Source organism: Eleutherodactylus coqui, chromosome 7, assembly GCF_035609145.1.
Source record: "Eleutherodactylus coqui strain aEleCoq1 chromosome 7, aEleCoq1.hap1, whole genome shotgun sequence".
Classification (NCBI taxonomy): Eukaryota; Metazoa; Chordata; class Amphibia; order Anura; family Eleutherodactylidae; genus Eleutherodactylus; species Eleutherodactylus coqui.
Window position 1 is genome coordinate 169259229 of NC_089843.1, and position 13549 is coordinate 169272777.

At 41.4% G+C, this 13549-nt stretch overlaps 1 protein-coding gene across 1 annotated transcript in view; it reads right to left on the minus strand.

Moving 5' to 3' along the window:
- The window catches only part of LOC136572955 (alcohol dehydrogenase 1-like), a 135162-nt gene that overhangs the window by 36030 nt on the left and 85583 nt on the right, over positions 1-13549 (minus strand). The window contains exon 7 of the mRNA XM_066574003.1: positions 11283-11418. Coding sequence (XP_066430100.1) covers positions 11283-11418 — 136 coding nt within the window. The remainder of the gene's footprint in view (positions 1-11282; positions 11419-13549) is intronic.

The following is a 13549-nucleotide window of genomic DNA, read 5'->3' on the forward strand; positions in this document are numbered from 1 at the left end:
AGAAAGTTAATACACCAAAAGCTACCTCACAGGAGTTTATTTTTTTCACTCCAGAATTGGAACCCCAGCGAGTGGAAGAGGCTCTACTTAACACCACCATGGCTGATTCATCCCCTGACATACTAGACTTATGTATAACCAATACACAAACCTCTACAACCATTTCCAATTCCAAAAATACCAAGAGACCGTTTTTTTTAGGGACTCCTCCCCCCAACCCCTGTTTACCAAGAATCATTCAGACCCCAAATTGCATACCAACGGATCCCAAAACTCCGAATCCCTCTCCAATAATTCAGAGAAAGGAGAACCCTCTACAAGTAGTCAGATCAAAGATAACCCAATTCTATCCAAGGATCCAGCAGAAAGAAAAAACATGCACACCAAGACAAATAGGAGGAAGAGAAGGGGGAAAAGAGGAGGGAAATGTGTTTCAAAGATCAATAAGAACAAAGGATCGAAACACATTACAGAAGAAGATGTAATGGATTTTGACCAAGCCAAAACCTACGGTATATTTAATATATCCAATCATGTATTAAAAAGAAAAGAGGTTGAACTACTATCTAAAGGTATCTCCTTCTGCCCCACTACAGAGTGGTTACCATCTATAGAGTTATGGATTCGCTATATAGACGATATCCTCATTTTATGGACGGGCTCAGTGGAGGGCTTCCACAATTTTGTTCAACATCTGAACCAGAACAGTCTAAATCTATTCCTAACGGCAGAAATCAACCCTACGACAATTACCTTTCTTGATCTGAAAATCAGTAAAATGGAAGACGGCTCCCTGGAGACTACGGTCCATCGAAAAAGTACTGCAACCAACACATTACTGCATTGGGAGAGTCATCACCCGACAGCTCTGAAGCGTGGAATACCTAAGGGCCAAATGATTCGGGTCAAGAGAAATTGTTCCTCTGACATAGAATTCCAGTCTAAATCTAGAGAAATGTCCTTGCGCTTCAAAGACAGAGGTTACCCAAATTCAGTAATAACACAAGCTAACGAATTTGTGAAAAATAAGCGAAGAGAAGAACTCCTTCAAAAGAAACAGCTCTTACCGGGGGAAACAAAAGTCCGACTCATTGGTACCTTTGATGATCATGCCAGGGAGGTACGAATGATTCTGGAGAAATTCTGGCATATACTTCGACGTGATACAGACCTACTAGAATATATACCGGAAAGACCTCTGATCACGTATAAAAGAGGAAGAAATCTAGGTGATCGCTTAGTGCACAGCCATCTTAGATCTAACCCACAGTCCCAGACCTGGTTAGCATCCGATTTACCTAAGGGTTGCTTTTCATGTGCTGGGTGCAAGGCATGTAAATTCATACAAAGTGGTAGCACCTTTAGAAGCGCATCAACTGGGAAGATATACACTATCTGTGATTTCATCAATTGTAGGTCTCAATGTGTTGTATACAAGGCAACTTGCCCATGTCCCCTCGACTACGTGGGCAAAACCACCCAACAGCTGTGTCGACGGCTGTTGGCCCATATTGGGAACGTAGATCGAGGGGAACAGACTAGCCTAGCAACACACGTCAAGGAATAACATCAAAATGACCCTAATGTTCTGAAATTTCAGGGCATTGAAATACTCAGAGACAATGGAAGACGAGGTAATCGAGACCGTAGATTACTACAAAAAGAAAGTCAATGGATCTACAGACTCGACTCCATTGTCCCAAGAGGTCTAAATGAATGCCAATCATTCTCATCATTTATTTGATGCGTTTCCCTCATTCTAACCAACTGAGATGCAAAGCTAATTCAAATACAGGCATAGAGTGTTTTCATATGTGGGCCATTACTACATAGAATGATGGACTGAGAGCAATGTTTTGCATTACAGCCCTGTAAAAATAAGATTACAGTCCAGAGATCCAACATCGACCTATACCAGGGGTCGACTCTGTCGATTTCTGATATATGGTCCTCCAATATCTATTCAATCGACTGTGTAATGCTTTCTATTGTCATGACTGCTCGAAAAAATGTATCACGATTATCTGAAATTGCTGTGCTATTATCGTGCATCAAATAATTATATCTGTAATCATGACTTGATATACAAAATCCACACAGGCAATAAGTGATGTGTATTTGATGAAAAATGCATTCAGTCCAATTATAGATCTCTGATATATGGTTTTCTAATATCTAATCAATTGATCATGTAATACCTTCTATTGTTATAATTAATTGATCAAATATATCATGATTACTTTAATTGATGTATCAGTATTGTGCATCAAACAATACATCTATAATCATGACTTGACACATTGAATCACCATAGATGTGTAATGATGCATCTCTCAGTGTATCTGATGAGAGATGCATTAATTTAATTATGTATCTCTACTGCCTGGACATGACCCTCATTTGATAGTTCCATTCACATCAGCCTGCACTGGTACTGGCAGATGCATCTCTCAGTGTATCTGTTGAGAGATGCATTTAATTTAATTATGTATCTCCACTGTCTGAATATGACCCTTTTTTGATAAGTCCATCTACATCAGCCTGCGCTGGTATTGGCATTTGCATCTTATAGAGCTGTTCTTGTCCTTGATAAAAGACATTGATCATCATTTAAACTGATTTGTCTCCATAAAACTTTGCTAACTAATCGCCCATCTGCATGAGGTAAAGGCACTGTGTCCTTCATGGCCGCTGCCTCTCCAGGAGGTGTGTGGCAATGCTGCTAGCTGATTGAAGGCACTAGAGCCAATCCCCTTGCTTGGGAGGCGTGCCTTGGGTAATATAAACCTCATCTGGAGGTTCAGTTACCATCTATGCTCATTCTTTCCACAGCCACCGTGCTGTGCAGATCTTTCATCAGCCACGATGCTGTGTGGCTTTAATATCCTGTCTCTAGCATAAAATCCATCCTGATGACGCTGCCAGATAGTCTCTGACAGCAGAAACGCGTAGATGGAGAAAGAGCTTTCTGCCTAAAGTGATTATTATCAGTGGTTGGCTTTGTGCCAAACTAATCACTTAGGGACTCTGCTGCTGTGCACATATAAAAATCTTAAAGTGCACCCCAGCAGTGATTTGATGCAAAAGGTTTTTGCCTAATGTGATTAATATCAGTAGTTGGCTTTTTGGCACAATAATCACATAGGTATTTTACTGCTTGGCACACATAAAAAACTTTGGGTGTACCCCTGCAGTAATATGACAGAAGTCACTTATACTAACAGCAAAATTATCTGAAGTTATATCTCAGAGTAATATATATGATCTGTAGTTATATCTCAGATCAGTATATATTTTTCCTCTGAAAGGAGTTCTCTATATGAATCAAAGAAAAAACCTTTGATCTTTGTTACATAGACTTTGGATGGCCAGAACTTTGCCTTTTGGCTATTCCTGTCATCTAGGGCATACCGCGCATTGCTCTATAAATTCATAAGCCATCCTTTTGAATATGCACCATTGGACTTTGGGATGTGTATCCATCCCTTGATGATTGTAGGTATATGTGGGTTACCATAAAATAGGAACCCAGGATTTACAAATCATCTATTGTGGTGACTTATTCATTTGTTCCAGCCTGATATATGACCCTTGGATTCTATATATCTCAAAGTGAATACATACTCCATTGAATTTGGGGATATAGGATCCCAGTTGACACTTCCATCTGTGATTGGGGCACTTAGTAATCCCTCTCAACATCTACACATCTCCCCTTCGACTATATTATCTGATACACTGGATAATAGGAGAATTGATTTAAACCAATTCCCACCAACTTAGAAGGGAGAGAGAGTTTATGTATCACATAGAGTTCCCAATGGGTCATATAAGATTTCTTTCTTAAAGGGAATATCTGGACTTTAAGAAAGCAATCAGTATACATATGAGACCTCCTAGTCGTATCATTATATCAGCATAGATCTATTCTATCATTTTATATCGCACAATATTTTCTTTTTCTTTTTATCTAACTAATAAAAGTTATATTTTATATTTCTTGTGGTTCCCTACGGTGAAATCCACTACAGGATCCAAATTATTTGACTTATTTGTAGATCTAAATTTGTTCATCAAAAAGCTTACTCTAAATAGATACTATATTATAAAAGAAGGGGATAGAGAAAAATCTACAAAAATTACAACGACTCCAATGGATGAAACGCATAACAATGATGGTTTTTCCTTATATGATCCTATCCCAACAGATCTAAAACCAAAGACTAAGTTCTACCCAACTGAAAGTAAAGGAGAGTACATAGAGCTTTTTTATCACAACGTTTTGAAAGATCTTAGACACCTGTGTGAAAAAAATGCTCCTAAAAAATTTAATCTAACTCAAACTCAGAGAGCCACCCTAAAAGTATTACAACAGAAAGAAGATATAGTCATTAGATCAGCAGATAAAGGGGGTGGGATAGTAGTGTTAGATTATCAACAATACCATCAGGAATCCTTAAAAATTTTGGAAGATAAGAAATATTGTAAATTAATGAAAGATCCTACCATTGAAATTTCAAAGGAATTCCATAAACTAATGAAAGAAGCGCTCTCTTCTAACAGCCTCACTACTAAAGAATACAAATACATCTGTGAAATGATCTACGATAGCCCATATTTTTACCACATTCCCAAAATACACAAGAACCTGTTTAATCCCCCCGGTCGCCCCACCATGTATTGATAAAAATGAATTCACATACATGAATCCAACGCATCCAATCGTGGCTACCTTTTACGCTCTACCTAAAGTCCACAAAGGGACGGACCCCCTTCGTGGAAGACCCATTGTGTCTGGCATCGGCAACCTTACACAGAATATGAGTATCTACGTAGATCAGATACTACGTCCGTTTGTAACATCTCTTAGATCCCACGTCCGAGACATTATGGACGTCCTTAAAATCATCGATGGGATCTCGGTCGATTCAGATACACTTCTGGCCACACTGGACGTTGAGTCTCTGCATAGTTCCATCCCCCACGAGGGGGTCATCATGGACACACGTTTTTTTTTTGGAACAGAGATGGACGCAATTCTCACAACACAACCAATGCGTGCTGAATTTTCTATTGTTTATTCTGACCCACAATTTCTTCTTGTTCGACACCCAGTACTTCCACCAACTCAGGGGGACGACGATGGGGACCTCTTGTGCCCCATCGTACGCCAATCTTTACCTGGGCTGGTGGGAGGAAAGGTACATATATCCGAACGAAGAATGGTCTGAAAATATCACCCTCTGGTTGCGCTTTATAGATGATATTCTGGTCTTCTGGAAAGGCACCGAGGCATCATTCCATAGATTCGTTGAAACGCTTAACACCACGATCTGAACCTCAAACTCACATCGGAAATCAACAAGGAGTCAATAGCCTTCCTTGACCTATTGATCTCAAAAAATACGGATGGATCGATCCCCTCGACCCTCCATCGCAAAGTAACGGCGACTAATAGCCTTCTTAAGTGGGATAGCCATCATCCCTTTACTCTAAAGAGAGGGATCCAAAAAGGGCAGTTCCTCAGAGTTAAACGGAACTGCTCCAATGATGAAGATTTCCAGAAAGAGAGCAGAGGACTAAAGCAACGTTTCTTGGAGAGAGATTACCCAAGTGAGATCATCGAAGACGCATTGAAATATGCAGAATCACAACCAAGACACAATCTCCTCACCCCTCGACAACGCAACAACATAAGAACTTCAAGAATTATTGGGACTTTTGACACAGGCACAAAGGAGGTACGACATATCTTGGAACACTATTGGACCATCATCTCCAACGACCCAGATCTGAGAGACATCATACCACCCCGCCCGATGATAACTTTCCGGAGGGGACACAACCTCAGGGACCACCTTGTCAAGAGCCACCTAACCCCCTGTCTGAAAGAAAATTGGCTGGGAAGCTCTAAACAATGCGGGACATATCCTTGCCATGACTGCGAGGCGTGCACCTATATACTGAAGAGTAAGACGTTCATTAGTGCTAGTACCAACAAAACCTACTCCAACAGGAGCTTTATCAATTGTAAAACACGTAACATCATATATATGGCGTCCTGCTCATGCCCCAGGAACTACGTCGGAAAGACTATCCAAGAGTTCCGGCGTCGTATCCTGGGGCATGTCGGAAATATCCGACGGTGCGAAAAAACACCACTAGCAGACCACTTTCTAACAGTCCACAACGGCAACTTGAACGATCTGAAATTCCAAGGAATTGAAAGCCTGCGAACTAATGCCAGACGCGGCAATACAGATAAGAAGCTTTTACAGAAAGAGGCGGCCTGGATCTTCAGGCTAAACACTTTAACTCCTGCAGGTCTAAACGCGACCCTGAACTTCAATTGTTTCCTCTGAATCCTTGGTCTTAAATTTTCTAGACCACGGCTCTATAACATCAATAGCAATTCACGTCGTCTACTGCACCATTTACTAACTCCTGGAATGTGTCTGGTTCATCCCCGCCTTATCGTATGGAGACTAGGGGATAAACCCGAATATTGAGGATTAATATGAACGATTATCCTCACTGAGTATTACGCTTTACATCTTTCATACGGAATCTCCTTCTGGGACGCCGTCCATCTCTGACTTTGCTCCGCATACATGCAGATGTATATTGATCTGACCCATACTTAATCCAGTCCTGCATATATCCAAATGAATACTACTTTATTTTAAAATTCTGGGCATACATGCTATACAATATAATATCCCAGAGACCATTATCAAATGGGATTAAATATTCTCCTCTCCTTTGGTGATCTTCCTGGATGTACCTGCCATATATGTGCTTTCTTTATACTGTCAGCTCACCATCCACAAATATGCATAAAGTGGAATTGCGACGCTCTTCCTTGGGGGATATAAATATATATATCCAGAGGCTTAGATCAACCTGCAACCTGGACAACGCCCCCCTGCAGTCAGACATACTTTCCAAGTGGCTAGGGGCGTTATCACTACGCTGTAGCCACTCCTATGCTGCATCTGTGTTATACCCCGTATCGGAACTGCTTACTCCACCCACGGACACCGCCTCCGACTGACGCCATCGCGCTGCCGTCCTCCTGCCCAATCGGGTTGCACGCAGCGCGATGACGTCACGTTGCAGCGTCACATGCGTTCCAGCGTGGAACGCGGAAGCACAGCGCCCTGGCGTCTACTGCCGATCTCAGCTGCCTATTAAACAATCGGCAGGGCGAACTAAGCACATAGATGGCAGGATTGATCATCCGGACCATAACCACCACCAGGGAAGGGAACAGGCTATACTTTTACAACCGGATCTCATTGACAGCCTTCAATCACATATAGGTCCGCCCCTAAAGGGAGTACATTGGCCAATTCCTGACATACCCCCGGAAATGGGAGGAGTTATAATCCTTTTTAATCCCTGTCAGGAGTTCTGGGATCTTATTGCCAGCCGCTCACCATCAGAGCCGCAGGCGCTGCACCTCTTCTTCTATCCTCTACCTGTACTATACTTCCAGCACTGCCTTGCAATTTGGGTATTGCTGCTAGCCCACACAAGCGCACTCTGATCCATTCCCGCACTAGGGAATTTTCATGGATCAAGAGACCTATAATCTTCTATAGGCCTTTCTTGACTCTATCTAACAATAGGAAACTATCTCAGAACTATTGTGCTTGGACCATACGGTCCACCTAGAATAGTTCCTCGGCGAATACGGGCATGCCATTTAATGCGCTGTAGGAGATAGACTTCTGTCTCCTGACTCTCCCCCCAGTGGTGAGGTATCGGGGTTGTTAACTCCCACCTACCTGCTTTGAGATTAAAATACCCTGATCGGTATCTCAAAGCAGTTCGGTGTGGTCTCCGATAAATGTATCTAGGGTGAAGTTAGACTCTGTGCTAATTCATCTAACACAGTGACCTACTACATCAAGGTCCTGAGGCAAGACAGGTAGAGAAGTTATAGGAGAATTTTGTCCAAACCAACGACAAAACTCAATCTCTTAAAGGACTATCAACAAGGGTTTGAATCACCAAGATAGGACGAATAGGGATAATCACGCACTCTTCTGGGCGATCGTCGGCCCCGCTCCTGAGGAACCGCCCCAGACAGGGACGGAGAAACGCGTCGAGCAATAGAGCAATAATTCTACCTCTAATTCTGAAACATGAAAAAACATCTGAGTGACTATATCACCTTTAACCCATTCCCGCTGCAGGGCGTAAGTTTACGTCCTGGGAGCGGGGTACTTCCCGCAACAGGGCGTAAACTTACGTCCTGGAGATAGCGCTGGATCATATGTGATCCAGCGCTATCCCGCAGCGGGAGCCGGCTGTCAGTCACAGCCGGCGTCTCGCTGCAGCAGCGGGGGGACATCGGAGATGCGCTCGCCACTTTTAACCCCTTCCCTGCCGCGATCTAAGTAGATCGCGGCAGGGGAAGAGTTCACAGCGGGAGCGCGGCTCCCTCTGTGTCTCCGGCCGGAACTCGCGATGTCATCGCGAGAGCCCGGCCTGTCACCATGGCAACAGGACGCCAGACACTGGCGTCCTGTATTGCCTATGCCTGAGATCGCTGTATGAGCGATAAGGCATGGGAGAGCAGTAGCTCTGCCATGCCTTATGACAGCGATCATCAGGGCAGTGATTAAAGTCCCTCAGAGGGACACAAACAGTGTAAAAAAAAGAAAGATTTAAAAAATGAATTTAAAAAAATGTAAAAAAAAAAGAGTAAAAAAAACCATTTTTTATGCTTTTTCTCAGATTAGCATAAAAAAAGGTAAAAAAAAAATAAAACCCCACATATTTGGTATTGTCGCGTCCGTAACGATGCGTACAATAAGTTGCACATGCTTTTGACTGTGCACCGAAAAAAACGCTAAAAAAAAAGCTAAAAAACTGAGGCAAAATGCTCATTTTTAGCATTTTGCCTCACTAAAAACGCAATAAAAGTGATCAAAAAAGTCGTATGTACGCCAAAATGGTACCAATAAAATCTACAGCTCGTCTCGCAAAAAATAAGCCCTCATAGAGCTCTGTACATCAAAAAATAAAAAAGTTACGTGACTTTGAATGCAGCAATTTAGAATAGAAAAAAGATTTCCAAAAAAAAGGGTTTTTATTGCAGAAAAGTGGGAAAACCTAAAAAAAATGTTAGAATTTTGGTATCATTGTAACCGTACCGGTCTGCAGAAAAAATGGAAAGTCTCATTTATGCTGCATGATTAACGGTGTAAAAAAAAAATAAAAAAATCTATGGCAGAATTGATGCGTTTTCTCTCTCTGCTATCATTAAAAAAAAAAAAAAAAAAATTTACAATATACCCTATGTACCCAAAATTGGCATCGATAAAAACTACAGTTCGCCACGCAAAAAACAAGCCCTCATACGGCCGCGTCCATGGAAAAATAAAAAAGTTATGGCTTTTGAAAAATGGAGATGGAAAAATACCAAAAAATCGCTTGGTCCTCAACGCCAAAATAGGCCATGTCATGAAGGGGTTAAGGGCGCCCACCCACTGGCGTTTTTTTTTCCCTGCGAAATTCGCAGCATTTTTTTTTCTCCTGGGGTCTATGGGACTTGTAATGTTAAAATCGCGATCGCGCAAAATCGCAATTTTGAAACATTTGAACAGCTACATAAATCCCTACTGTGAAAACATGTGTATAAACACCGAAGCGGCGACACGAACAGTCAGATAGCTTCCAGTCCTGAATTATGAGTAGGAGTATCTGAGTGACTATACTACCTAACGATTGGTCTTAAGTCTGACACTTTTTTGATCACTCCAGGAAACGTGACGTGCCGCTCTAGACTAGTGACCCAGTCCCCTAATATTGTTAACAGGGTTTAACTAGACTGGCTACTTGGGGGAATTGATACCCTCACACCATCCGGTCACTGGGTTTATTGAGCACAATCTATGTTGTTAAGTCCATGTCGGTTTTATGTTGTATGTGGCCCTATTTTTAATTAGTTGATAATTAAAGTTATTAGTTTTAATCTATATCTGTGAAGGGCGTTCCATTATTGACATATATTACACGTATGCAACCATATATATATGGATCATTAAGGCTACTAGTTTTTATAATGGCTATTAAATTCTTTTATTGCATTGTAAATATGTATATCTAAAGTATGTATATGTCATCAAGTCCAGTTTGACAGTTCAGGTCATAATTTATTATGTTGGTTAACAATATAAAGTTGTAATTAACTAATCATATTATATGGAATTATATCAGCAATGTTCCAGGATATCCATCTTTAGACATTATAACCAGATATATTATGGTTAGTTTGTTGTTTCTGTCAGACATTATTTATAAAACGAAGAAGTATGGGAGGGGTCATTATAATATGACGCAGATTTGTCCTGGCATCAACAATTACATACAATGCACCTAAATTAGTGGACGCACATTCGATGATGTCATTGCGCATCTCTTCTGATCACGGGACTTTGTTTCCCCCTGGCGTACACACTATGAAGTCATGACGCTCTTCACTATCATGTGATCATTTCACGCTCGTTCCCGTACGTGATGACGTCATCACGCATACATATCATGTGACCGGCGCTATACGCCATTCCCATAGATCCGGATATACTTTCCAGAGAATAATTTCTTTATGTAAAAGCCATAGGTCCGATCTGAACCTGCTTAGGACAACTTTAATGACTAAGGTGAAACCTTTCTCATTATAGCTCTTTATGTCTGTTACGACGCACTGACGTCATAGCGCCATCATGGTAACTCCTTCCACAAGATGGCGACTACCATGAGGAAACTAATGACATCTAATTGTAAGTCATATCTTTTTTACCTATATTAATGATTGTGATTTGTTACTTTGTATGCTTGAAAAAGGCCCACAGCGGGCAGAAACGCGTTGCAATAAATAATAGAAAACTTCATCTATTCGGTGGATTCTTTGCCTTCATCCCGTGAAGCGCTATTTGGATAACTTTTTTTCTTACACATTGGATTTTCTATCTACACTGGGTTCCCTATTATTAGGGACCCCAGATATCCGAGCAGCTCTCCAACCAGGATTGGGAGGAAGGACAACCCACCATATAGGCTATCTAGGATTTGGAGGTACTAGTGAGTTATCCCACGGACTGGGATCCTCACTTAGTACCGGGTAAGTCCCATACTTTATATTATTACTGTCTAATTTCCATCCATTTACTGAAGGAGCGCTACCCTTATCCCAATACAACTGTTGTTCTAAAATCAGTAAAGGGACTCTAAAACAGAGTTTTCTTTCAAGCCTATTGACCACCTCATACCTCCAAATATGCATCCCTTCCACGTACGACCAGTAAAGAGCAGATATGGATCAAAAGTTACGTGTGTGTTCGGAGCCGCTCCACCTATGATCACGCTGGTTCCATATCCCATGTGAGTACACTCCAATGCAGATTTCTAGTTTGAAGAAATAAAACAGGTCAGATAACAATCTTCTGAAAGTACAACCTGTCGGGCTCTGCAGATAGTAGTCTTGATTAATACTGGCACAGATATAAAAGGATTTACAGAATATAAAAATGACATGCATGAAGAATTTTGAGAAATATGATGTGACATGCCTCTGTAAATAGGGAGAACAGGATTTTTTTTAGATAAGTATCATTGGAGACCACAGTCTATTTAGAAGATTATATGAGAGAATTGCAAATACTAAATATGTTATAATTGTTGAAGTCACTATATTTGTACGAGGGTCCTGTAATAAAATCAATCACAAAACCGGAAAATCTCCCAGCATTTTCGATAAAATTTATAAGCTTTAGGTTATTTCATCTTGATAAAAAAGACAAACTAGGAGCAGAAGATAAAAACTGGAGCACCCTTACGTGTTTTGAGCTATGTAAGTGTGACTCTTAGACCTCCTTCACAGGGGCGACACGGCATTGCCACGAGAAAATCTTAGCTATATCGCATCACTGGTCCGTGCGATATAGCTGTGTCTTCTCACGATAATACCGTGATTTTTATAGTGCTACATAGTCGCATGTGGTGCTACAAAGTATCATAACTTTGCAGCATCACATGCAAGGATTTTCAGAGGGGGGTAGGGGGCGCTTGAAATACAAGCCGTACCCCAAAAATAAGCAGTAGCTGAAGAAAAGTAAAAAAAAAAAAGTATACATCACCTCTTCCGCACTGTCTGGGGCACCGTCACAGCTTGTCCCCGACACTGATCTTCTCTTCTGGCCGGGGATTCAAAAATCCCCGCCTCCTGGAAGCACTGGCTGTGATTGGTTAAGCATCAGCCAATCACAGCCAGTGCTTCCAGGAGGCGGGGATTTTTGAATCCCTGGCCAGAAGAGATCAGTGTCGGGACCAGGGGAGAAGATGCGGCTGGGCTGACAGCGCGTCTAAGTTGATGTATGTGTATTTTTTTTTTTTGCAGTTAGGGCTTAGATTATAGCTTTGACAGTAGCATTTCCTACGCTCAAGGTTGCACCGCACGAAAACCGCGTTTTTGTCATATGTGATGCAACAGAGAGGAAAACTCCATAGGGAAACATGGGCTACAAAACCTCATGAGTGGCGGGCATATTGCCGGACTCGCGAGGTTTTTGCATCGGGTTGTTGCATGCTACAAAACATTGCATGTGTGAAGGAACCCATAGAAAAGCATGGGCTTCTCATACATGCTATTTGTAGCAATGTAGCAACGCTACAAAATCGCACAACTTTGTCGCCCATGTGAAGGAGGCCTTAGTCATAGCAAGGTAACTAGATACTGCTCTTTCCTTTAAAATAGTAACTGGTCCTTAAGAGACATGAGCATGCTAATTGATTAAATAACGATGACATATATAATAAACTCATTCTGTGCAATACACACATATTAATGGGTCCATTAATTTGCAAGTTTCTTTATATATTAGTTTTGTTTGTTCTCCATAGGCTCCTACATGCTTTGATGGATGTCAACCAAACAGTCTTTATAATCAACTTTAGGGCTGATGCTGCTACAGCTGCTCTACTTTACTTATTTGTTTATCTATCTAATCATCCTATATCTAGGGAGGATTGAGCTCCTGGCTGTTAGGGGGATTCTAGGGTGATTGAGCTTTGGTTCCCCAGAGTAGACAGTCGCCAGTATAGTTATGCTGTCTGTGTCAAGCTTAAGAACATCTGCTTGTACACATTTTAGGTGCCATATAGTGCAAACCTAGATTTATCATAGAATTTTAGGTTCTCTAGTATAGACAGTCGCCAGCTTAGCTATACTGTTTGTGTCAAGCCTAAGAGCACCTGCTTGAGCACACTTCATGCGCCGCATAGTGCAAATCTAGATCTATTTTAGACGTTATATTGAAGGACAAATTAGGTTATTTGTGACTAACATGGGTCCTGAAGAAATTGAATGTCCAATAGAAACGTGTTGAACCAAACTTATGTACCTATAATAGAATGGTAGAGTTGGAAGGGACCTCCAGGGCCATCAGGCCCAACCCCCTGCTAAGTGCAGGATCACTAAATCATCCCAGACAGATATTTGTCCAGCCTTTGTTTGAGCACGTCTATTGAAGGAGAACTC